Raw genomic sequence first — 27,939 nt, forward strand, 5'->3', positions numbered from 1 at the left:
TTATCTCAAAAAAACTGGATTCTGGCTAGAGTTTGGTCATGGTTCTTGTCTTGTCTTGTCTTGTCTTCAGAGCTCTCTAAATTTTTATCAAAAGCTAAAAGAGTGGAAGATAAACTTGAATGTCTACAAAATCCTCTCTGGATCAAACCAGAGTTTGATTCTGAGTTTAAAAAAAAAAGATACGCATGATTTCTGATTTGTCATTGAGGAAAAAATAAAAAATTTTATGTTGCCTCAGAGTTTAAACAAACAAACAAAAAAGACTCACATGCATTAGCTCACAGCAACCTCAAAATAATTCTCTTGAGGGGCACCTGGGTGGTTCAGTCAGTTAAGCATCTGCCTTTTGCTCGGGTCATGATACCAGGATCCTGGGATGGAGTCTGACATTGGGCTCCTCACTCAGCAGGGAGACTGCTTCTTCCTCTCCCCCCACCTGCCTGCCTGCCTGCCACTCCCTCTGCTTGTGCTCTATCTCTCGCTATCGCTCTCTGTGTGTCAAATAAATAAATAAAATCTTAAAAAAAAAATCTCTTGAATCTGAAACTGTCATTTTACAGAAGAGGAAACCGACCCTTCGTTAAGTGAAATGATTTGCTCAAAGTCATTTTACTACTAAAGAGAAAAATCAGAATTCAAATCTTGAACTCTGACTCTCACCCTGGCAATTTTTCCACTGTGCGTACATGCCTCTTTCCTACAGTAAAATACTTTGTTGACATTTTTTTTTAAAGATTTTATTTATTTATTTATTTGAGAGAGTGCACAAACCCATGCACAAAAGCTGGGGAAGGGCAGAAAGAGAGGGGGAAGCAGACTGCCCGCTGAGCAGGGAGCCCCGATGCAGGGCTGGATCCCAGGACCTGGAGATCATAACCTGAGCCAAAGGTAGATGTTAAGCCTACTGAGCCACCCAGGTGCCCCTCCTGAATTTTTAAGTGTTAACTTAAGATATATATGCCACATTATCTGTATCAATTGGATAGAAATATAACTCTACATTCATCAAACATTTAGTTATAACTTCTGGCAAATTTAACCTCAGGTTAGATAAATTCATTATATAGGGAACAACATGGTAGATAAACAGGGTGAGAGCTATCTATGTCTTGCTTTAGTAGGTAAGAGTATTTACTTACAAATTACAGATGACATAATATTTGAACTTTAAATATGTCTGAAATGAGACTTGCTGAGATTTCTCATTTCTTTAAGGAGTATTTAAGAAAGCCGAGAATAGGAATGGGAATACTGCATCGGTGTTTTAATTTTCTTTTGTTTTAAATTGTTTTTTGCTTAACACCAAGAGATACAAGAAATGGTGCACTGTACTCTGTGATTGCAATTCTGTTTTCATAGGAAAAATGAAAAATTAAATACATCTTGCAAAGAATAAAATGAATTAATATTAGCTACTAATGAAAGAGACTACCTTTCAAAGATACCATGCCATTATAAGAAAATAGTGATAATGAAATAGGGAATATATTTTTTTTCTAACTATAGACAGGGTTTCAGAAATAGGTTGTAAAACTCTGGATAAGAACAATGGTGCTATGGAGATTCTTATAGAATAGTTATAAAATTCCAACTTGGCAGAGAAAGTACATATACCAAGTAATAGGCCCATTTATCACAAAACAGGTAAGCTTTGGAGTAGGAAGAGGTTGGGAGTGATGATTTTTAATGCTCCTCCCCTAAATAAAGTGCTTCTTCACTGGAATTCGTCGATGCTCATTAAGTATTGTCTCATTTCCATTTACATTTGAAAATCATTGATATCTGAGAAAATTATAATGAAAATTTAATTATTTTAATTATTTTATTCGAGAAATCCTAACATTTAAGGAGATGTACATGTCTCTTACATGCCAGGCACTGCATTAAAATTGGGGAGACACGCCTTTAGATTTTGTTTATTGGGGCGCCTGCGTGGCTCAGTGGGTTAAGGCCTCTCCCTTCAGCTCAGGTCATGATCCCAGGGTCCTGGGATCGAGCCCCACATCAGGGTCTCTGCTCGGCAGGGAGCCTGCTTCCTCTTCTCTCTCTGCCTGCCTCTCCACCTACTTGTGATCTCTGTCTGTCAAATAAATAAATTAAATATTTTTAAAAAAAGATTTTGTTTATTTACTGGACAGAGAAAGAGAGAGACAGAGCTCAAGCATGGGGAGTGGCAGGCAGAGGCAGAGGGAGAAGCAGACCCCCACTGAGCAAGGAGCCTGATTCTGGTCTTGATCCCAGGGATGATGACCCTGATTCCAGGGATAATGCTTAACCTACTGAACCACCCAGGTGCTCTAGGGAATATATGTCTTCGTAAGGCTCCAAGCCCAGGGAAATGGTTCTCAACTGGAAAGGATGAGATATGACTCCACACAAAAGTCTATCAGAACAATCTCTAAGACCTTCTCCAGCTAACACCTACCTTTCCCCAGTCTAAGGTTTGATATGCACACATTTTCGAGGGCCATGCTGTCTTATTCCAATTAGAAATAATGGCTACAATACACTAGTCCTGATGGGTCCCATCACACAGGGTTATTGTAATTTAAAAACAAAACAAACAACAACAACAACAACAGATGTGAAGACTCAGATATCCCAGGGTATTCAGAATCTTTAAATTCTCATTTTTTTCACTGGAACTTTGCCTGAGGAAAGCTTGTAAATATTATCAGCATTATGGATTTATATAAAATTATTTTGAATATATATAAAATGACTGACTCTTTCCATCAAGAAAAACCCTTCTGCAACCATCCATCATCTTTTGAACACTATGTGCCACAATCTACCAACCAGTTTTCCAACTTAATTCCTATGATGAGTGACCTCTTCCATTTTTTAACATCTCTGATCTCTATTAGAAGGTCTCCTATAGATGATAAAACAAAAATACTTCTTCCAGAAGTTTCTACTAATCCATTATTTCCTGGGCCAACCAGAAAAATGTACTCTCTCTCTTGCATGACAGCCTTTGCGTTTTGCATTTTTTATGAATTTTCTCATTTTTAGGTCAACTATTTCTAGCCATAAACCATATAATGTGATAGCAATTATATAATCTAAGGGTTACTGGAAGAATGAAGAGCATCAATACAAATTCACTGGTTTATATACCTAAATACGATGAAGTGTTTCTACTATTCGAAACCATCCAATGGTTTCTCCTTCAGTCACTCAGAATAAAACCCATTTTTATGATCTTCAAGGTTTTAGATAATCTACTCCTCACCTACCTGTCCAACTTTATGTTCACCCTCTTCTAACCACATGATCGTTCTTTTCTTTGTTTAACATAACTACCTAGTTACCATGGTGCCTTTGTACTTCTGTTGCAACTTCATGGAATGCCCTTCTATCTTCCATTGCTAATCCTTCTTGACTTTTAAGATTATTTAAATATTCCCTCAAAGATGTCTTTCCTGCTCAAACACTGTGAAGTAGCTTTCTACCCACCAGTGACTTAAAAATTACTTTTATTTCTTTTTATTTTCATATCTCCTTGTTACTTTTATTATTTTTCTCTTTAAGGCAATATCTCTTTCAAGTTTTTAGTTTCCTTGTTTATGGTCTTTCCAAGAGCATGTGTGCTCCATGAGAACAAGTGCTAAGTCTCTCTTTTCCCAAACTATGTACCCCAAGTCCTATCAAACAGTCCCTGAGATCTTGAATATATGTTCAATGAATGCTTACAGAATGAATGATGCAACACCCAACAAATGCCTGAAATTCTTCTGTAGTTCTTTCATAGCAGGGTTACTAGTTACACAAATATATGTAGAATGGAAAGATCAACTAATTTGAAATATACTATTCTACTCTATCAAGAAATACAGTAATACTTTTAGGTTTATACACAGTTAGCTCTGAAACATTGGATAAATTAATATCAACATAATATTGTGAATGAAAGAACTCAAAATATTTAATACACAAATGCTACTAGAAAGACAAAGTAAAGAAGTTAGCAAATCTTTACCAGCAATCTAGACATCTGGTTTACAAGTGATCATTAATAAATGTCCCTCTGTAAATTAGTAACTTGAGAAAATAATCTCTCTTCCTGCAACAGAATAAATGATGTGATTCTAAAAGAATATCTCAAATAAATATGAAGAGGATGAGAAAACAGAGTTAAAGCTTTGTGTTTTGCTGAAAGCTTTCAAATATACTATCTCATTATTTTGGCAACTGGGATATGTCTTGTGAAAATAATGACAATAAAAAATACATGCATGGTGTTCTCAAATAGACTCTTTAATTTATCCTAACAAAAATTCTGGTAGAGGGGCGCCTGGGTGGCTCAGTGGGTTAAGCCGCTGCCTTCAGCTCAGGTCATGATTCCAGGGTCCTGGGATTGAGTCATGCATCGGGCTCTCTGCTCGGCAGGGAGCCTGCTTCCCTCTCTCTCTCTCTGTCCGCCTCTCTGCCTACTTGTGATCTCTCCCTGTCAAATAAATAAATAAAATCTTTTAAAAAAATTCTGGTAGATAAGGAGGTAAAATATTATTTATCCCATTTTAAAAATACAAAAAACTTAGACATATAAAGTTCAACCTGCCTGAAGGCAAACCATACATCTTATTAATAAATATACTTTTATAAAATATAGAAATTGGTTATTCTAAGAAGCTAACAGATTATAAATTGAGATACAGTAAAGAATTGAAAAATTATTGAGTCTAGTTTAATGTTCAAAGTTTAAGTTTAGAAAAAAAGCACTTTGTTTTCTAGAACCCTGAATTTCATTGGTAGCAAAGGTTTAGACCACACTGGAATCTAGAATCTAGATTTTCATGAATTAGATTATAGAGGTTATAACTTTCTACCAAGAAATAACACATATTTTCAATTTATTAAAAAAAACATGATGAATAAATATATAGAAGAAACATTTAAGTAAATATGGGATTTACTCCAAAATGGCAACTACTCCCACAAACTTTTCCTTAATGGCTTTGGTAAATAAATGGTCAATAGTACAATCAAGCTTTTAGTTGCTGAGAATTCAGGCCTCATGGTCTGGGTACAGAAATTTTACACTAGATAATTTATACTATCTAATATATAATTGCAACTTGATTATTTGTGGGCTGAAATATGCCTGAAAGCAGGTGTGTGTGTGTGTGTCTGTGTGTGTGTGTCTGTCTGTGTTTTGGCCCACTGACATTTTTAAATTATTGGAATAATTGACATTATTTCAAGCTTTGACATTTTCATAAACAAATCTGAATTTTCAAATCAAGGTCTATTTTACCCCAAAGTACATACTCTTTCTCCTTCATCACACTGCCAACCCAATGGATCTAATACAATGGTACACTGCACAGCTGGAAACATCACTCTTCCTTCTAACACTACTCAACCACTGTGCCAATTTCTAGCCCAAACCCTGACAATACACTGACGAGCCCAGGAGACTCAAGCACAACAAGTATGTCTACCAGCTTTCAGGAAAAGAAGCATCTTTTGTCAGAGAAATGATAAACTTATGTGATCAAATTAGCTCTTACCTGCAAAAACTGCAGAAATCCAAGAATTGATTTTTAAAGAAACTATGTCTAAAAGCACTTCAAGGGGTACTTGGGTGGCTCAGTCCATTGTGTGCCTGACTCTTGCTTTTGGCTTAGGTCATAATCTCATGGATCCTGAGATCCAGCCCTAGGCTAGGCTTTATACTCAGCAGGGAGTCTGCCTGAAGATTCTCTCCCTTTTCCCATACCCCCCACTCATGCATGGGTGTTCTCTCTCTCTCTCTCAAATACATAAATCTTTAAAAACACTTCAAAACCCAGAAAGAAGGAAATATGTGGCTCATTACTAATTTCACATTTAGGCAAGATGAGGCAAAAAATGACAAACTTCCTCTCCAAAGGCCACACATTGAAGCAAATACAATCAGAGGAAAAATTGTCCTCAGTATCTACTACCAGTCTCTGTTTTCTCTAATGGGTCATGAATTTCCTGAGACAATAATTTGCTTCCTAAAACTACATATTTCACAAGCAGTTGGATGTTAAATATATCCAAAGGTCCAATAAATGTGGCCTTATTTCTTTAATTTCTTTCTGGATAAGTTGATACATGCATTATAGGAATCTCATTGATGCTTTTCACTATTACATTAGATAATTGGAGAAATGCTTATTTTTCTTAGAAAGTAAATATTGACTGAGTAGTATACAAAATTATGATTAATAGCTCCTTACATTTAGAGAGATCTTTATAGTTTGCAACAGAGTTTAATACATGGTTTCACAACAATAAGTGACTTAGAAAAAAATGCTTATTTCCAAACACCATTTTATAGAAGATGCTGAGATTGTTGTCTTGAGCTATAAAGAGACAAGGATCAGTTCAGTATCCTCCGCAGCAAGTACATTCATTCTTCTAACCCAGAGCAACACGCCCCTTCCACTGACCAGTGTGTTATCACCCTGTGTGAGTGTGCATTGGGCAGGTGTGCATTTCTGTGCCAGTGATTTTATAGTCACGGTTCCAAAAATTCCAGAATATAACTTTACCAATATTTCACTCACTATTACTCTAAAACCAACTGTAATCCTAGGAGGCTCATAAACGTGTTTACTAATACACACACATTCTACAATTATCATTTCAGTAAGCCATCTAATGTACCTAAGTTTTGTCTTGATTTCTTATTAGCCTTCTTATAGTTGAGAATACATTTTAAATGCCTAAAGCCAACTTTGATATAAAACAGCTACTTTGTAAATATGGTACAATATGTATGATCAACATGTAGGAGGTATTGTCTGACTTTAATGAAAAGCAGGAAAAACAATGAAATGGATGAAAAAAAAAACATTACTGGTGAGGAAATCCTCATAGAAATTGGGTGATTTTGATTGTAAAATCTGTCAGTCTCAGACTGATATAAATGCAGTCATTGTTGCCAGGTTTGATTAATGACAGTTGTACAATCATGTGCTGACAATCCCCACCATAAAGATACCTTTTTTCCCCCGATACAGAACACTGCTGAAAAATGCAACCCAATCAGATTTGGCCCCCGGACAACATGTGCTATCATCACTGTACCGTGAATTGAGATTGATTGGTAACCAGCTGTGACAAAGTTGGAAAAGAAGCTCTGGGTTTTGTATTCATTTTTTCCCAAATAAAAAAAGAAAGAAAGAGGAAGAAAGAAAGGAAGGAAGGAAGGAAGGAAGGAAGGAAGAAAGAAAAGGAAACTGAATTGTATCAAAACCATTACCATCTGTTCAGCTAAATAATCCACAAAACAAAATAAATTTATTTTAATACTGACAATAACAGCTTATGTGCAAGGTTCCATTGTTGTGAGATCTCGTATTTGATGATGAATCTTAAAAGTGTTTCCAAAGAGAAAATATTATTCATATTTAAGGAGCAGAGTACTATCTTCTCAGATCACTTCTAAATTTAAAGAATCGATTTTATTTCTTTCTCCAGACAAAAATTTCATAGGTAGTGGGGAGATTTCCTATATATCTAAATTTATTTTGAAAATACCAAACAAGATTTTTGAACACTGGCAAAATTTTAGAACAAAATCACATTTCATACATTTCTTATACTCTGCAATCCCTAATGCATTGTGAGCTTCTAGGGTAGAACCTTTCCTTTATTTTCTGGCTTTTGTGAATATTATTCAGATAATTTAGGGACCTCTCCGTCCAAGCCTTCCACAGTGACTAGAATTAGGGACAATAAAAGAACAAAAGAAAACACAACACAACTTCTGTTATGAAGTGTGACTTTACCATGTTTGGTTCAAACCCACGTATCTCATCACCTTTCTTGAATTATGTGAGGATTCTGCACTAATAAAAATTCTTGAATGGCTGTTCTCATTTCAAAAGCTCCTTTGTTTTTCATGGAAGGAAATTTATTTTCTCAATATCTTTCCTTTTTGAAATCACCTACTACTTCTTGCTGCAAGATGTCTGGCTCCAATTCTACAACAAATGTTTTGAATTAGCACTTAAAATTTTATTATGTATCTGCTTTATGAATCATTATGTTGGCCAATAGTAAAAACGATGAATCGAACCAGGAAATATTTAATGTCTATGTAAGTAAATATGCCTTTCGTTTTAGGGAGAGTTTAAAAAGTTAGCTTTTATATTTTCAAAATACTTGCAGTCAGTTGAAAATCACCCTACACCTTTTAAACTTACAGAAAACAAAGACATGTCTACAATCATGAGCATTCCATGGTTCCGTAATTCCATGAAAATTTAACTATGGAGATTTTATATGAAAATGTCACAAAGTCTATTGCCTGCTTTCAACAGAAGGATCTTCAGGATAAAAATTAATCATTAATTTTATGGAGTCATTCATAGATAAGTAAAGACATACCCATCAACCACCCAAAAGCTCCACACGGATGACAGTGGATGTGGAGATAACAGCCATTTAGAACTCAGCAGTGATTTTCAGTTGCTCAAAAAAAAATTCATGCTGACAACTCCCAACTTTGAATAGAGGCACTCCTATATTAAACATCAGCTTTCTCTGAGAAATTTAAATCTTTTTTTTTCCACTCTTAAAAGCGGGAAGTAGATAAAAGTTGGTCAATCTTCTAACACAATCTTTTTGCTCACAATTCTTCAAACGAAATTCCTCCACAGACAACACTTAAAACTATTATTAAAACTCATGGAAGCGCCTCTTGGCAACCCACATCCCAGGTGATATTTTCATACTCTGTAACACTTAAATATATTCTAAAGTGAAGTTCTTTACAGGTTGATATCTGGGACCCAAGAATGAGCACAATAGGCCATTATTTTTTGGGCAAAGGGATACTGAGTCAAGTTTTCTATATTTTAGAGGCAACCCAGGTCACATCTTTCTTTTTATCTACAATTATGCTACTACTGATATACTAGTTATAATACGTAATATCAATTATGATATATAATATATAGTACATAATACATGTACTGCAGTTATAAAAGTTAAGGTTTACATTGAAGGAGGAATTGTCTACCTATTCTTTCAGGATTCAGATCATAAGCATTTCTGGGCAGGGTACCTAAGACCAGTATGAAGGACAGGTATCTTCTTAATAAATGAAAATTAACGTAATATTCATTGGAAAAGAAAAGAAAACAAAAACCCTGGGAAATCAGACTTGTAGGGAAATAATGAGCTACAAGGCAGTCTCTGAAGAGAACTTGCTATTCTGGAAGCATCTACTGAAAGCCAAAATGAAACTTAAAATATGATGGCATTTGACCCTGCCCTAAATAACAAAACAATATTTTAGATTCTCTTGGCTTTCCCTAAATGCTCTCCTTATTACCTCCATGCCAGGCATAGGTGGCTTCCTCATTGTCAGTCTGACCATAGACGGAAAACCTTCTACCCCGTCTCCTTTTAGCACAGCTGAGAACAGGGCATTTTCCAACTAAAAAGCTAAAAAGAATGCGAACACAAAAAATGTTCAAAAATACCCGCTAGAATAAAAAATACTGTAATTGATTCGATGAAGTGCAGATATCTCTTCCCTGGATAACCAGACCCTAAAGAACACTGCCTGGGATCCCGGACACTGCCACCACCTTAAAACCAGAGCCTCTCTCTGGAGCTTGAGCTATTAAACCAAACTGCAGCTGAGCCCTTCCAGAAAGGCCAAAGCATCCTGCTCACCCCAAACTCGGAGTGCCTGTAAGTTTTAATCACGACAGGCTGCTGCTGTGTTTTGAGTGCTCCTGTCCCCCCATCTTCTCCTCCTGTGACAGACAATGGGGCCTCCAGGGATTAATTCTCTTGGTAAATTTGTGAGCAACTGTAAAGTTCATAGCTGTTGTCCTTAGTCACCACTCTGTTTCCGTCTTCTCTTGTTATCTCATTCTCTCATGTTTCACCTCTGCAGCGAGCTTTGTCTCCTCTGATACAACCTCTCACAATTCTTTTTTTTGGTAACCACCTCCACAATATTTTTCACTGTGGCTTCTGACATACCAGTTCACTGATTTGTAAAAACCTCTTTATCCTCTGTCGCAGATTTTTAACCTCACTTCACATCTCAGTGGAAATCTGGCTGTTTCCCAAAAGTTGGTGAAAGGGTGGAGGAGAAAGGGATGTGGGAAGTATCCTCTGTGCCATTCCATTACTCAGTGCCTAACATGAACTAGTTACACAATAAATATTCTTTAAAATGGGTGGCTTATCCTCTCCTATGAAAATAAACCAAACCAAACCCAAATCCTATCCTATTGAAAGGGAATCATGTCATCCTGTTTACACATGGAACCCTTAGAATTTCCTCCTCTTTAGAAAATATGGTAATAGGACTTACTTCATATGACTGATTTAAGAATTAAATGAGTTAAAATATTTAGAGTTTTGAGACTTGAACTTGGTAGATAGTAAATGCTCAATAAATGTCACCTGAGATTGTCCGCGGCTGCCCCTCACTTCACTTATATCTCTTCCTCCAGTGAAAATGTTTTCCTCTTCTTTTGGCCATTGTCTCATAGCAGATCCTGAAACTTGTTCTCAACAGGAACAGCTCACTTTTAGAATTTGATGTTGAAATGTCAGATGCTGCCATAACCTTAGACATTTCCTGCTGTATTAATCAGTTCATAAACTGAGCCTTTTCTGCATTTCTATCAACTCTTTCCATCATCACTGCCTCCTCTATCCTACCTAGATTCTGTGTTCCATAAGTTGTTTGCCAAAATCCTCACTTTTCTTGTGTTATTATGTATCAATACAATAGCCTACCCTTCTTTACTTACCAAGAGTAGACTTATAAATGCTTCAATTTACCCTCAACTGCATCTCTAGAGAACAGTCCCAACCTCTGAACCTGCCCAACATGTTCCTTCCCGACCTGGTCTCTGCTCACCTCTTCATTCCCATCTTGTACCATTGGCTACCTTAGAGTCAAGCCCCCAACTGTACTCAGAATTCTCAGGCTCTTTCCTGTTCCTGCATCTCTGCACGTGCTGTGTCTTCACATCTGGACTTTTCTCCATACCTCCCCATCCCCCCATTCTGTCTCCCTAGAGCCTAACTACTTCTGTTTATGCTGACACAAAATTAATGTGTTTGATATCTCTCCACAGTTTCAGAGTTGAAGCTCCATAAAAGCATGGTCATGTCTTTGTTCACAGTTGTATCCTCAGAGCATGGTACAGTGAATTGAATCTAATAGGTAGTCAAGATCAATTTGTTCGTGAAAGAATAAATTAAGGGTGTACATACACAGGAAAAGGGTATCTTTCACCAGGACCAAACATCACTGATAACAAAATGTCAAGTTTGTAGAATAGAGAGGCTGTGAACAACACAGTGCCCATTTTGAGCACTAAGAAACATTTTAGGAGTGCCTGGATGGCTCAGCGGGGTAAGCATGTGCCCTCTGCTCGGATCATGATCTCAGGGTCCTGGGATCCAGCCCTGTATCAAGCTCTCTGGTCAGCAGGGAGTCTGCTTCTCCTTCTTACTCACACTCTGTGCCCTCCCCATCCCACCCTTCAAATAAATAAATAAAATCTTTTTTTTAAAAATCACCTTATTTTCAGTCCCCTGAACTTTGACTAAAGTTAGTTAAATTTTGTCTTTTACTCATAATTTTTATTTTAAAACATTTTCTGTGTTCATTTTTTCTGAATCATTGGCTAATACTACAATTAACAATACAGTGCACAGGACCCCAGAGCAATCCATAGTTTAAAGGAGATACTAAGTTACAGAGGATACCTTTGCTCACACCTATCCTTGTTCTATGATTTCATCTGTTGCCCAGATAAAGATACTCAAGTTCAATATACAGCAGTAAGAAAAGAGTGAGGTCCCAAAAGTTTAAGATAAAAATTAACTTTTATGTCAAAATTACATGATAAAAGTACAGATAAAAGTATATTTTATCACAGATAATCTTTCATTACATCAAACATTAACATTAAAGGATTTACCTTTACAATCTTAAAATTAGAACTATTTGATATCACTATTTGCCTGGCATATAGATTTTCTTTTTAATTAGGCTGTTTTTTTGTTTTGTTCTGTTTGTTTTGTTTTTCTTTTTGTTTTTGGTATTATCTGCAGAGAGGGCACTGACCTATCACTGATGACTACATTATTGTTTTGAAGACTGCAGAGAACGTTTAATATCACCTCATATTTATAATGATTTTCACTAAATTTAAATTCCTTGAAAGTTTAGAGATTAACCGTGTGTGTGTGTGTGTGTGTGTGTGTGTGTGTATGTGTGTGTACATCATGTACTACTTTCTACCACATTCATATAAGATTAAATTCAAACCATTCTAGAGATACTAGGATTATCATTTGGTTCATAACAGCAGAAAGGAATATCTAATTCTTTGCTATCCTTAATATGCAACCATCCTTGTGATTTATTCAAATAAAATAATATCTGCTATTCCTTAAATGCATTACTTTAAGTACTTTTAAAACTTTAGTAGTATTATTTCCATAAGTTTGTTTAATTAGAACATGAAAATTTATGGTAAAAAACGCCAACAAATCACAATTAAGGAAAGCATGTTGGAACAAATAAAGTGGTGGAGGCAGGTTAATTTATCCTTCAATTTAGAATTCATTATTGGCTTAAATTCATTTAAGACAATTTGGTTTTACAAGAGGACTAGGAACTATAACATCAGGTTTGGAAAAGTGAATCTATCTCATAGTTGTGTGTTTTGTTAGAAATTAATCTCAATTTTAAGTTCAGTTAGAAAAGGACTTCAGGGATTAAACCCACAGCAATCCACAAAATCCACAGCTCAGAGCATGTATTTTTGACAGTCAGTTCCACTTTTGCTCTCTTCTGAGTCGAGAAAGAACTCTGTGCAATAGGGATTGTAAATTCAGAGTGAAATGGATCTTTGAATGTGTCATCTACTTAGTGGCTTTGTGGTCCTCACGGGATAAACTTCCAGAAGATTCCATGGGTGTTCGAAGTGAGACTAGCTGAGGGAGGGGAAAGGGTGCTCTGCATTATCAGAAGGAAGTTCACTTTGGACTATGCTATGGAAGAGTCACAAGGCTCTCTCGCTCTCCTCTTCTGTCCACAGAAATCTCCTTGTGAAATATGCTTCTGGAATAATTTGGGAATTCAACACAGCTACATGGGGGCACATGTCATCATTAAGTGTATCACATAACATGTAGGTTGCTGGATATATTTGAAAACAGAAGGTTCAGACACTTCTCTAATTAAGCTACTCTTAACAAGTTTTATCAATTCAGCAACTATTTAATGAGGAAGAAATATAAAGAAACATCTCATGCCTCATATATTCTAAAAATATGCAAAAATATACATTCATCTCAAGTCATTTGTGAACCAAAGGACCTTCTTGTATTCGATGATGACGTATTTCTGTCAAACCCAGCCATGGTATTATCTGTCTGTCTCACTGGTGTAATCTTCATAGTTAAGGCAATAAGGAAAGACTTTGACATCTCTTTCTTTGAACTATATTCTATTATTTTTGCCCTAACATTATAAAACAAAAAATAAAAATCATATAAAATAGCATTCAGGTAAGCGATGCCTACGTCATCTTTTCTACTAGATCAGGGTTTCTCGACCTCAGTCCTGTTGACATTCTGGGCCATGTTATCCTTTACTGTGGGAATGGCCCTGTGCATAGTCTTCTGTGTAGTAGCATTCTTAGCCTCTCCCCATTAGGTAATGGTAGCACCGAATCCTCCAAATGTCTCAAAAATGGCAAATTTTGGCAAAAAATTGGCAATCAAAAATGTCTCCCAATATTCCCATTACAATAACAGCGATTAACACTGTTTTCTCTTAGTTACACAGATATATATATATATATATATATATATATATATATATTTTACTAAACAGTATTTCAGGTCCAAAATGAGAAATGAGCACAAGCTTTCATGCAGAGAGACCTGGGGTTTGGATCCTGCTTTGCTACTCATAGGTTCTGTTACCTTGAGCACAAGGATGCTCACTGTCCCAAAGCTTCAGTTTCCTGCACTGTTAAAAAGGGGATTCATACTTCAAGGTTGTTGGGAAGATTAATTATAACTGTGTGAGCACCTAGCATAAGACTAGTGGGCCCTGAAAAAAATACAGTGTTTCTGGGATGCCTGGGTGGCTCAGTTGGTTAAGCATCCCCCTTCAGTGGAGGTCATGATCTGGGCTTTCCACTCAGTGAGGACTTTCCTTCTCCCTCTACTTCATGCTCTCTCTCGCTCTCAAATAAATAAATAAAATCTTTAAAAAATAGATACTGTTTGTTCTTACTTTAATATAATTTCCTTTGGTGCCCCTGGGTGGCCTGGTCAGTTAAGCCTCTGATGATCTCCGCTCAGGTCTTGATCTCAGGGTTTTGAGTTCAAGCCCCACATTGGGCTCCATGCTAGGCATGGAACCTACTTAAAATAAATGAATAATATAATATAATGTAATGTAATGTAATATAATATAATATATTTTCTTTAATGATGAATTATTTTAGGGGCACCTGGCTGGTTCAGTCAGTGGGATATGCAACACTTGATCTTAAAGTTGTGAGTTTGGGCCCTATGTTGGGTGTACTTAAAAATATTACTTAAAAATAAAATCTTAAAAAAATAGATTATTTAAGCATAGCAGTTTAGAAAGCAGACCTGAGGGCTAGAGTGCCTGGATGGGTTCAAATCTCTCTCTACCACTTGAATTTACCTCTCAGATTCTTCCTATGGTAACATAAGAATGATACGAAGCACGTTTCATGAGGAAACTGAGGATTAAATGATTTCTCTGCATGTAAAGCATTTGAAAAATTAGCTAGTACTCCCTAAATCAATTTTAAGACATTCATTTTTCCTATTTTAACAACTGTGACATTAGGAACAATTTTCCATAGATAACATATATTGGATCTGGCAATTTTTTCTCCCTAACTCAGAGAAAAAGTACTGCTGGATCTTGCAAACAATTCCAGCCTGATTTCAGTGACAAAAGATATTATTACGTGATTGCAAATAGTTGGGTTAAACAAATCTTTTGACTTCCATATTTATTAAAGACAACATCTGTCATCCAAGTTATAAACCTTAGTATTAGCTTTATCTCCTCTTTTCCCATGAATCCTGATGTATAATCCATCTCAAAAAAAAAAGGCTTTTCTTTGAATTTCCAGTTGCATTAATATCCATATTTGTATGTTTATAGGAAATAACCCACTAGAGTCCCCTAACTACCTTTTAAACAACTTCCTCCCCTGGTATTCTCTACTCCAAACTCCAAGCATTCTCTACTCCAAACTCTTCCTACATAAAATATGGGAATCGGTTTTTTAAACATAGAGACAGATACATTTCTATTGAATGTGCTTCAGTGAATCCCCGTTTCACAGTGTGTTCAGTATAAACATTTTATTTGGAATTAGAGGCTTTCATAATAAAGCCTCAACTAACCTTGTTGGCCTTAAGTGCCACTCCACTCCACTTCAGGCAAAATGAACCACTAATTGTTGGCTTATACTTTCCACCACCAAAGGTTTTTCATCCTGCTTCCATAGTGCTTGGAATAGTCCATTGTGCTAGAATATTCTTTGCAGCTCCACTTAGGAGAATTCTGTTTGCCTTTTCTGACCCATCTCTAATGTCACGTGGGACTAAAGCAGCTTTGCTTTTCTGAAATCCTAAAGAGTCTTGTGTATTATACTTTTTACCTAGTTTGCCTTATTTAATAGTTAATGCTGTCCATATCTTATACCCTCTACTAAAATCCTTTAGAACTAACTCATCTTTTTTTAATCTGTTGCACTAAAAATGTTCAATGCATATATATAATTATTTTTGAATTTTTGAAATCTAATATTTTATTGGTGTACATTAGAGACTTTTTATTATTCCTTTGACAGAATTGACATTTTGCTATAAATTGCGCTCATAGTAAGGATAAAATATTTTCTTTATCTCTCTCTATAGAATTTGTCAAATAAAGGTTCTATTATTTGTGGTAAAATGTTGAACAAAACTCTTAGAAAATGTGGATTAATGGATGAAATACTTATCTTACATATATGTATAATACGTATTATATATTTTTTGTAACAAGTGCCATTTTTATACGGATTGCAGTGATGCATAATACTTAAATAAGTACCCTTTATAAAGGCTCCAAACACCTATATATTTGATGAGATTAGTTGAAAGGGATTATAGTAACTTTTATAACTGTGACAGTCACAATCATTGTAAGAATGGCAAAATTTCTGCACTGAGATCTTGTCACAGGTCTACCCCATAGATTCATATCATGAATCACCTTCCCAGAAGAGACTACTAGTAATTTAATTTCTTGACAAAGATTCCCTGTGTCTCAATAACAGCACCCACCCCCCTCCACTAGCAAAGATGACCTTTGAGAATGAAACTCCAATGAGTTGATACTATGCACAAACTAAATTTCTCCAATAATTGATTCTACTCTGTGGAGTTGGGTCTATTCTCACAAAGCTTTGAAAGTAGTTGAGTTTCGTCTCTTATCCTTGACAACTGTATCTCCTTTACACACTAACAAAAATATAACTCTCATTCATCATGTTATTTTAATACTAGGTCTCAAGTTATTCTTTGTGGGTTTTTTTCCTTTCCCTTTCAATTCATACCAGTTGTCTTGAATAACTGGATTGAGCAGCAACTTTTCCCAAAGGACCATTATAAGAAATAATAATAATTATGACAATAATAATGGTGATGATAATAGCCCCACACTTTAGGAGATATAAAGTCTAGATCTCAGTCCTGTCAACCCATTCACAACTGTCCATAGAATGGCTGACAGTCAAATACTATCATGAAAATATAGAATAATGCTCTTTTAGTAAATTCAACCACTGTCTGAGTACCATTAGGCAGTGCAGATGAAAAGATGAATTAAACTACATGCTCTAGGAAAGTCCATAGTTCTAGATTTACATACTTAAATGGTTTAATTCTCACAGCAAGTAATTCTTTAGCTTCTTTTGTGTTCTCAGGGACTTCATTTTTATTTTCAGGTACAGTGTTAAGAAGAGCACAAGAATAGAGGTGCCTGGGTGCTCCATTGGTTGGGCGTCTGACTCTCAGTTTCTGATCAGTCGTGGTCTAGCGGCTGTGGTGTTGGGGTCTCAGGGTGTCAGCATCTTGCCCCACACTGGGCTTCCCACTCAGTGTGGGGTCTGCTTGTCCCTCTCCCTCCCCTTCTGTCCCTTCCCTTGTTTGTGCTTGCACTCACACACACACATTCTCTCTGTCTTTCACTAAAATAAATAAAGAAAATCAAAAGAAGAACACAGGAATATATTGAGCTAAAATATTCTGTGATAATAAAGACAGAATTATTTTAAACTTTGTTTCAGTGGGCAGTGGGAAGTAAAGATAATTTTTAAAATCATGCATACTTATTTGATATGATATATATTACTGATAAGTGCCATTATGATAAAGGTTATAAAATCATTTAGATGTACCTCATTACACCGATATATTTTGTGACTACTTGATAGGCAAGCATTTCTTAAGCTGCCTTTTCCTAATATTTAATCCTAAATGAAGAATGGAAAAAGATTGTTTCCACCCAGCACCTCTTAGTTAGTGGTCAAGAGTGTGGGCTTTGGAGTCAGACATCCTAGATCCCTTACTAGATGACTGACTTTGTCATATTATCCTCTTTGTGTCCCACTTTTCAACTTGTAATATGGGAATAACAATAGCATTTTTTAAAAAAGATTTTATTTATTTATTAGAGAGATGGAGAGAGACCACGAGTAGGCAGAGCAGCAGGCAGAGGGAGAGGAGAAGCAGGCTCCCCCGCTGAGCAGAGAGCCCAATGTGGGGCTCGATCCCAGGACCCGGTGATCATGACCTGAGCTAAAGGCAGGCGCTTAACTGACTGAGCCACCCAGGTGTCCCAACAATAGCATTTATATCATAAGGCTGCTGTAAGAATAAATATATTAATGTAAAATGCCTAGCATAGGTCTTGTATAGAGTAAGCACAATGTAAGTATAGTGTATTCATATTATATTTATAGAAAAGGAAAATGCAATAAAAAACAAGTCTTTTGAATCAATACTAGAATTTTCCTACAAAAACCTAAATAAGCACTTAGGATCAAAGGCAATTTTGAATGAAAAAATATGTCTATATATATATATACATATATATATATATACACACACATATAAATATATATAATATATAAATATTTATATAACATATATGAATATTTATATATATAAAATATGCCTATCTATCTATCTATATCTATATCTATATATATATATAAATCTGACAGGATATGTGCAAAATATAAAAAGTAGTTGTCAGCGATATATGGGCAGATGGATACTTTTATTTTCCTCTTTAGGCCCATCCATTTTAAATTTCTGGGTTTTTTTCCTCCTATAAAAATGTGTTATCATACTTGTTAAAATGTTCTGAGTTATTGCCATTCAACAGAATCAAACCACTTCAGAATTTAAAGGCACAGAAGCCACCTATCCAACTTACACATTTTGCAGATATGGACTCTGATACTCAAGATATTATGTAAATTACTTAAAACAGCGTGATGCATTTCGGCAGAGCTGGGATAAGATCGCTAATCTCCTAAATTCAACTTCACCTTGTAGGCCCCCATTGCAATGACAACTGATGAAGAAGTTCAACCACCACAAAAGTCTATCAGAAGTGTATCTTAAGAAAAACCCCTGAGGATTCAAACTCATCGAAGGGATTCTAACCACAAACTGTCATGTGAAGGGAAGGATTTGTGTTAACATGGTCAGTTAAAGAACTTTCTCCTTTTTATATTTTGTTTACAGTTAAGGTAAGACTCTAGGGACTAGAAAGTGTGTCTCCAACAGTGAATATCCAATATACCCACCCGTGGCTTGATACAGTGACTATGTCTTGGTAAGCCTTTGACTTGTCCTATATATTCGGGAAAACACTGCTGGAGCCCTGATGCCCGTCTAGTGAATTCTCGAACATGCTTCACTATGATGGATGGAACAAACCTGCTGCAGCTCCTGTGCTGGACAACACCCACGTGCCAATGACAGGTGGCACTCAGGCGGACCCTTTTGCTCTGCAGACTGGCACCTGGTCTTGGCAACACAAGAGCTGCCAGTTAACGGACATCTTTGACTTCAAGGCATTTCATATTCCAAGTGTGTCCCAGCTTGTTAGTTGACCACTGGCCAGAACCCAATTTGGATGCCAGTTCCTGCATTGTTCCCAAGTGGAGATTCTCAACAGATGGGCCAGTGTGGTCACAGGATGGGGCAACATGCACTCCTCAACCTAAGCGGCAATGAGTTTAGTGTTAACAGCAACTATTAGCACCTATTTGATGAAAACACAGAGAAACGACCATTTTGGCATCCCTCTGAAAGTTGCTAATTAATCCTGTTTGTAAACAAAATCTGTATCTTCAACTTCCAACAAAGTAACTTTGACCTGGTCCAAATTTAACTTTTCAAAACACTAAGAGAATTTATGTGTGGCTTATGAAATTGGTCTAAAAATTACCCTTAACATTAATGCTATATTAATCCCATAAAGTTACTCGTAATAGAGTGTTTCTAACTGATTATCTAAAATTTTATCTAAATATAAAATTTGCAAGTGGCTTAAGTGCATAAACAATTAATAATCACGTAATTATGAAGCCCATTAGTTTAAAATACATATTTTAGGGGCATCTGGATGGCTCAGTGGGTTAAACCTCTGCCTTCAGCTCAGGTCATATCTCAAGGTCCTGGGTTCGAGCCCTGCACCAGGGTCCCTGCTCAGCAGGGAGCCTGCTTCCCCCTCTTTCTCTGCCTGCCTCTTTGCCTATTTGAGATCTCTCTCCCTGTGTCAAATAAATAAAATCTTTTTAAAAATACATATTTTATGCTGGACATATTCTAAATCAAGTCCTGGCCCTAACATGTATTAAGTGTGACTTTGGAAGAAAATTATTTAAGCTTCTATCTCCGTATCCCTCAAATGAGGATTTGTATTTTTCTAGAATACTATTGAAAATAACGTAATTAACATGCAGAAGTGTGTGACAAATAGCATGTTCTTCAAAAGTACTTGCTTTTATTGTTTCAATAGTCTTCTTACAAAAGTGATGGTTTTCATATTATGAGCTGACAAATGATAGAGTATAATGTGTGAAATTTGAAAGTCCCAACCAAGATATCTTTTTGAACTGAGGCAATGATGAAATATCTGGGCCATGCACAATCTTCCAGAGGTAGAAAATTGGAGGTAACTCTCAGGCTAGGAAAACTGGCTAGCCAAATATATAAATAAATCCATATGATTTTAAAAGCAAGAGTGACATTTATTGAATCAAAAGGATTTTATGTGTTTCTATAGAAATTGGCCAAAGAAAGAGTGTCCTAGAAATTGTATACTCAATATTTTTCACCTTCACTATATTTCCCTTATAGTTTTTATATAAGTAATAAATGCCAGCAATCAGCTGAATTTATAAAACTGGAGCACTTGTTATGTGTATCCATGGTACAGTATTTACAGTGCTTTGAATTAGTTATATCATTTTAATAACCCTTTGAGTTAGAATGGATGGCATAATTATTCACTCTGTACGAATGAATCAAAGTGTAGGGTAGTCATTAGTCCCACTGCATTGCTGGTCCATTTCTTCAGGATGTAAAACATAGAGTTTAAATACCTTCTTCAAGGTCACACTCCTAGTTAGTGGTAGTGAAATATGTCAAACACCATTTCCAGAACATGGGAGTATAACTAAACAGATAAATGATTGAACAGTGTCAGAACAAGCCTAAAGTCTAACATCTCTGGCAATGGCCTCAGCATTCTTCCTGCTATTGGTAGCTATATTAAAAGGCCTCCCAGTAACTGTACATGTAGTTCTAATTTTTTCTCTAAATAGAACGGCTAAGGTATCTGGATAGCTGAAAAATCATAGAGTATTCATTTATACTTTTTTTTTTTTCCTAAACCTTAGGAACCAATCCATTTTTCAGATGTCACGTATCATGTGTTATATACATTGCTTTTCTCCAGCTCTCAGTTCTTTTCCTTCTTTTTAAAAAAAATTAATTGACCAATCTCGACCAGCCTACCTAATCAGCGTAGTTATTTATCAGGAGCCCAAATTACCACATGTCCTTGAAGCACACACTATATGTGAAGAAGGCCCATCTCCTCAGCAGCGAGGCTGAGCACCTGTTCAGCATCTCTCCATCCCAGAAGCACATGCTCTAAACAATGGAGCTTCAAAACAATTAATATAAGAACATTTTCCACAGCTAAGTGAAAAGAGCCACTTAGTGTAAAAATGCTACAAAAAAAAAAAGGGAATTATAAGTGATTCTCTTCAGTTTCTTTTCTTAAGGATTCATGTATTTATGTGAATCTCACATTTCACGGAACTAAGAACTCTAAAAAATCTCTCTTAAAATAGACTTGCACTTTAGAAAAAGGAATTTGTCAGTGGCTTCAAGAAAATTGATAAAATTTTGCACCATATATCTTGCAATTCTTAGTCTCAAGTCCCTTTTCTATTTTTATGAAATATTCATGAATTATATCTACTATGTGCAAGCCATCAACCGCATTTAAAATTTGCAGGCATACATAAGAATATAAATGGCATATTTTATTTCCTTTTTGCTCTGACAAGCTATTATGAACATTCCTTTCTGTACTCTAGATCTTTATTAAGAAAGTTAGTGTCACTTTAGAATTGGTTTAGAAAATAAATAAAAATGAAATAGAAAAAATCATGGCACTAGCTATACGGTGATACAACAAAATTATATAAATGATGAAGTACGTTAAATCTCCTGTTTGCAATTCTTTAAAAGATTGCCAATAATTAACTGAAATACAATCTGTACTGACAGGCCCAGATAAGAAATTTCAATTAGATTCATTGCACTACTCATTAACTAATTTCTGAGAAGGGATATTTTTATTCTCCTCACTACTATTCAATTGAACAGAATACTGTAGTGTTGGTGTATTTTAATTTAATTTTTATTTGTTTCATTGTAAATTGATTATATTGTTTCTTTCATATTAATACATGGTATTTTTCATAGAGCTTCGGGATATATATGTATATTATATATATATATGTATTTTTATTTTGATATAACAAATAGGCACTATCCATATGGTAAGATGAAACATAGCCTAAGATGAAACATTGTCTTAGTATTATAAATACCGGCAACTTTTATCATATGAAACACTTTGTGGAAAGATGTGAGGAAGGCACGAGTCATCAAAAGAGTATTAATTAGGAAAAAGCTCTAAGTTTGCCTGAGAAAAAAGATGTGGTACCCAAGGAAGAGACTAGGATTACTTTAGTCCTGACTTTCTTTAATGTATTGTGTATGTAAATACTTTCCCACATCACCCAATCTGGTTAACAAAAAATAAACAACCAAGAACAGTATATTTATCTTGCTGAAAATGACTTTTTTTAAACAGAATACCAGTGAGTATTTAAATATAGTAGGCACTTAATAAATGTAGGTGATTCCGAAAAGGGTACATTCTACCACTTAAATTATACTTAAAAAAAAAAATCCTGTTTTTAAAAAAATAATTATTATAAATAATAAAATCTTTCCCCTCTTTCTCCTTACCTCCCCATCTTATTCCCTCTACCTATTTCATTTTCATATTCGTATGAAAAATTCTCATCCATATGTAAAATTCTCATCCATAATAGATGAGTCGATTTTCACTTATTTGAGCATACATATATGGAGCCCCTCTGGAAAAGATACTGATACTTGACATAGTTACAGATCAAAGCAATGTCTTCTTTTTTCTCCCTAAAACTTCCAGTTGTGAAACAGTAGCATCTTCAGAAGTTTCAGCAAACAATTAACATTCTGACAGGAGCATGTAATAAGGTAAACGCTCCTTCCTATTTTGTTTCTTTGTTATATGGAAAATACCCAAATAGAAAACTTTTCCCTGGTTGGGCATTAGGGTTATTGCTAGCCTTAGGAATTGCTACTTTTCCCACCTCACCAAAACACTCATCTAATCAAAAAAATGTCTTTAATACAACTCGCCAAGAGTACATTTTAATTTTATTAAAGATAGTTACTGAGAAAGGTCAGGAGTTTAAAGGCTAAATCAAAGAAGGAGCTATACGAGTACTACTAAAAAAAATATTTTCACAGTAAAGATAAAAAAAATACGCACTTAATTCATCTCTGGTTACTGAAAGTTTGGCACAGATATCTTCTTCTGTGTTGAAGGTTTAAATAGCTATCACAGCATCTCATAAATTTAAACTTGAATTGAAAAGCTTTTCTTGTCTCCAAAAGAAAAATAGTCACATATTACTTACATAGTAATTACAGGCTATGCAGCTGCCCTACAAAGCTTTACTATAAATGTGTTAAGCATGAAGCACTACACAAACCTTATTCAAATTGCATTAAATGTTAAGCCAAGGAAATGTCATCCTCCACACCACTTCACACAATTGCCTACACAAGAACAATGGCCATCTCCCTAGTCGGAGACTTAAATAATGTAATAGAATCAATGTTGTTGATTTAGGCTACGGTTGGTTAAAAGTCATTACTGTTATTCCTCACCAAGTAAAGAGGTCTATTTCCCCCTCATTATGCATAAGTGAAGCTTATGCTAATGAATACAAATCTAAGAATGAATAAGCTTCTTTGAAATACCATTTAAAGATTGAAAATTCAAGAAAGAGGACACGGCTTCTATCGTGACAAAAATATTGACCTCAATTTCTATACTGCACTGATCCTCACTTTAAGCCTTTCTAACGGAAAATTTAATGCTTACGCAGCATTTCCATTTGCTTAATACTTTAAAAATATTTAGCTGGTCACACAAAGCGCAGTCATAATATCATACCAGTAATAGAAAAATAAAGAGGCCAGAAACCTATGACAATGTTTTAAGGAAAGTTAATGGAGGTAAGATTTCTCAAAATTTCAACCTTGTCTTAAGAGTCCTTTCTATTATCCGTTCTAAACATGTAATATTCATACTGTTCTTTTGTTTTTCTCATTTGCAATCCAAAGCAAATGAATTTCATAAGATCGGAGAATATTGTAGCAACTAGAGGTGTCAGACTTATGATCTAATGCCTAAACAAATCTGGGAACAAATCAAACTGGGCTTGATTAAGTTTTATTTTACCTTAATTCAAAGACATAGACCCATTAAAATGCAACACACTTGTTCAACTTCCAATGTCTGAAACATTTGTGTACTGGATCTTTTTTAATGATTAAAAATGGCAGGATCATGAGGGATGTTCTATGGATATCATGTAACCCCTGATATGATGTGACAAAAGGGCATTCTCTGTGGCTTTCTTCCCTAACACTCCACAAATCCAATCTAATTGTAAGAAAATACGAAACAAATTCAAGTTTGGGGAACGTTCTGTAGGCTACCTGGCCAGTACCCCTTAAGACTGTCAAGGTCATAAAAACAATGAAAGATTGAGGACCTGTCATACTAGACTAAGGAAACATGAAAAGTAATGCAATATTCTATAATATCCCAACTAAATACCCTAGATTGGATCCTGGAGCAGAAGGAAGACATTAATGGAAAACCTGGTGAAATCAAAAGAATGTATAAACTTTAATCATTACGCATTAGCGTTTGTTCATTAAGAATGGCAAATGTTTCATCATAATGTAAGATGTTAACAAGAGGGGAACCTGAGTATCAGGTATATTCTCTGTATTATCTTTGTAATATCTGTAATATCTTTGTAGTACAGAATTCTCTGTACTATCTTTGTAATTTTTCTATAAAGCTAAAAATATTCCAAATTAAGGTTGATTGTTTGTTTTTAAAAAATGGACAAAGCTGGGGCGCCTGGGGGCCTCAGTAGGCTAAGCATCTGCCTTCTGCTCAGGTTATGATCCCTGGGTCCTGGGATGGAGCCAGCATCTGGCTCCCTGCTCAGCAGGGAGTCTGCTTCTACCGCTCTCTCTGCCACACCCCCTGCTCCTGCTCTCTCTCTCCGTGTCTCTCAAATAATTAAATAAAATCTTTTTAAAAATTGACAAGGCTTTTTACTCCCAGTAGTTCGAAATTAACCTTCATCTATACTATGCTAAATTTTACTACATAATTCATCTCTCAAATTCATATCAACATTTTAAAATTACACATTAAGTGCTCTCAAACTTGAGGATAATTATTGACTATACATAGAGGATAGACGCTAATAACTCCACTCCATAAACTCTTCTTGCTTTTTAACCTGTTTCTCCACTGAGAAGAGTTGAGGAATCTCACATTCACGAACTCCCACAACAACACTCCTTCAAAACAAGGTGTCTAACAGCAAAGTGAAAAAGGAAACAGGAGAGATGACTTTCCCCATGATTTAATCTGAAAAACTAGCCAAATTAAAAGTTTCACTTGTTTTATTCCTATAGCAAAGAACCTGTCACTGATTCTTTCTAATGTTTGGTCCATTTCAGACCAGTGTTATTGATGATACAATTTTAGAAAATATAGTATCAGAGGCTTAGTGATAAATAAACCAAGGTTTTTTGAATGAAGGGATACATTCAGTTAAGTATCCATAGCAGAAAAAAGGTGCCTGATGTCCGTGAAAGCATGTTTAATTTCAGTCAGTTGAATGAAACCTAATTTCTTTTTTTTTTTTAGAAAAAAAATCACAAAAAACACAGGATGTGAAATTTTATGCAGATGATTGTAGTAGGAGTGATGGCTATAGTTTCAGAAGGTAAGACTAGGGGGAAGACAAAGCAAATCTTAAATCCCAGGGTCCTGGGGTGGAGAGCCCCATGTAGGACTCCCTGCTCAGCAGGAAGCCTGTTTCTGTCCCTCCCCCTGCTCATGCTCTGTGTGTGTGTGTGTGTGTGTGTGTGTGTGTGTGTGTGCGCGCGTTTGTTTTGTGTGTGTGTGTGTGTGTGTGTGTGTATTAAATAAATAAATAAATAAAATCTTAAAAAAAAAAAAGCTAGACTTGCTCATTAGAAAAAACACTTGAAAACATTTGGGCATAAAGGGCAAGGTCTTAGATTTTAGACAACCAAAAAGTTAAATATTTTTATAAGAGGATGACAAGCAGTTTTGGACTTCTCCTAGAGAGTTGAATGGCTGGGTTTGGGGTTGGGTGATAGGAAGCATAGAAAAGAGATGGAGGAAAAGATCTCCATGAAGAGATGGAGACCAAGAAAGTGGCAGGCAGTCCCTAAGTGACCAATTCCCTGTGTGGATAGTGATGTCAAGTATTCACTACCTTTTCTGCTTCACTTCTGCTTCACTCCAGAAGCTACACGCAGCAGCCTTTGCTTAGTGAGGCTCTGGACAACCAAGGAAGGCAGGCAGTATCCAGCAGACAGAGAAGTGTCACAGTAGCAGAGCTGTCATTGGAAGCAATTAGGCTAGGTAGTCAAGAGTTCACCAGGAGCAGAATGGCAGACCTGGAAAGGGCCACTTCAGCATCGTTGACAGTTGGGGATAGTAGATGGAGTGGCGGATCGGGCATTTATGTGAAAATTCGATGAAGGAGTGACAGTAAAATCCTGGAGGACTTTGGCATATTATTAAACAGCAGCTACGTGGCTCACATATGTAAAAACCATATGTGTGGAAATAATACACTCAGCTATAAGAGTGTTCGGTGGTACGATGGGGATGTCTTTTTTTTCCTAATTGTTTGACGGTCATCTAACAATTTTCCACCCATATGATGTTCTTACCTTCCTCTTGGCAAGTCGGCATCATCCTTTTTCCATCGCACAGTTGGTTGAGGATCTCCCTGGACCTGACAACGGAATTCTACAGCTTCTTCCTCCAGCACCACCTGGTTAATTGGCCTCCTGAGAAATGTGGGTCGTTCTTAGGAAGGAAAGAAGAAAAAAAAAAAAAAAGCAACAATGGTAAAACGAAATGAATGCTGTGCATGTTTTAAGTACGTTATAGAAAAAACGTAACTCTGGATCTCAAATGTGTCTTGATTAGACCTTATGAATCCAATGTAATTGAATAAAATAAAATATTTTAGAATACAGAGGTAGCTCTGATTTATATGGAACACCATACAGTCTTTTGGAAAATATTAAATTGATTTTTCAATGAATTCCTGAGCCAAATCATGTAAATCCTGTCATAAAAAATCTGAACACTGAATTCCGCAGAAAGAAGGAAAGAGATAAAAAATGATCACTTGAATCTATCACAGTGGCTGAATGGGAAAGTTAAGAGTTGAAACCAATGGAAAAAATCAAAAAGGAAACTAATCTTAATTCTCCATCAAGAATGCTAGCGTTAACCAGAGTTAAAATAAAAACTTAAAAAAAAAAAAAAAAAAGAATGTTAGAGAAGACAAACAAAAACGTTGTGCTTTCACATATCAGTGTTATCTAATTTTTCCCAGATAGGCTATCATTTCACAAGGACCCCAAATTTCCATGAATGTTTTCACTTCGTGTACGAAAATCTCTCTCCCTGATTTTTTTCTTAAATAAAAAACTGTCAATCTGACTTTTTCTCAAGTCAAAAACACTGATATTATTAATTATTTTAAACTATTTATCATTATATATAGTTTTCTGGGACCACTTCCAATTATCTTTTTAGTGCTCCAGATCTTTTCTTTACCTAACTTTTATGTTTATTTTTCTAGTAGTCTGTTTTCATTCTCCTCCCCTTTATTTTTGTTGTTGTTACTTTGCACCTATCCTCCTTACTCTGCATGTCAGTACCCCTCTACATAAGGCTAGGAAAACAATCAATCCTTGTCCATAAAAATATTACTACCTAATAGAAATATAAAACACGGTCATTTTATGGATTTCTAAACATTGTAAGTTCTTATCTAGTTTCTTCCCTTTTTGACAATGGTCTGATACAGGAAACATTACCATTTAAGTATTTATTAG

At 35.7% G+C, this 27,939-nt stretch overlaps 1 protein-coding gene across 1 annotated transcript in view; it reads right to left on the reverse strand.

Moving 5' to 3' along the window:
• The window catches only part of LOC111148368 (roundabout guidance receptor 2), a 583,098-nt gene that overhangs the window by 130,733 nt on the left and 424,426 nt on the right, over nucleotides 1-27,939 (reverse strand). Inside the window, exon 5 of the mRNA XM_022504872.1 lies at nucleotides 26,758-26,896. Coding sequence (XP_022360580.1) covers nucleotides 26,758-26,896 — 139 coding nt within the window. The remainder of the gene's footprint in view (nucleotides 1-26,757; nucleotides 26,897-27,939) is intronic.

This window comes from Enhydra lutris, unplaced genomic scaffold, assembly GCF_002288905.1.
Source record: "Enhydra lutris kenyoni isolate GAN:26980312 unplaced genomic scaffold, ASM228890v2 scaffoldscaffold2, whole genome shotgun sequence".
Lineage (NCBI taxonomy): Eukaryota > Metazoa > Chordata > Mammalia > Carnivora > Mustelidae > Enhydra > Enhydra lutris.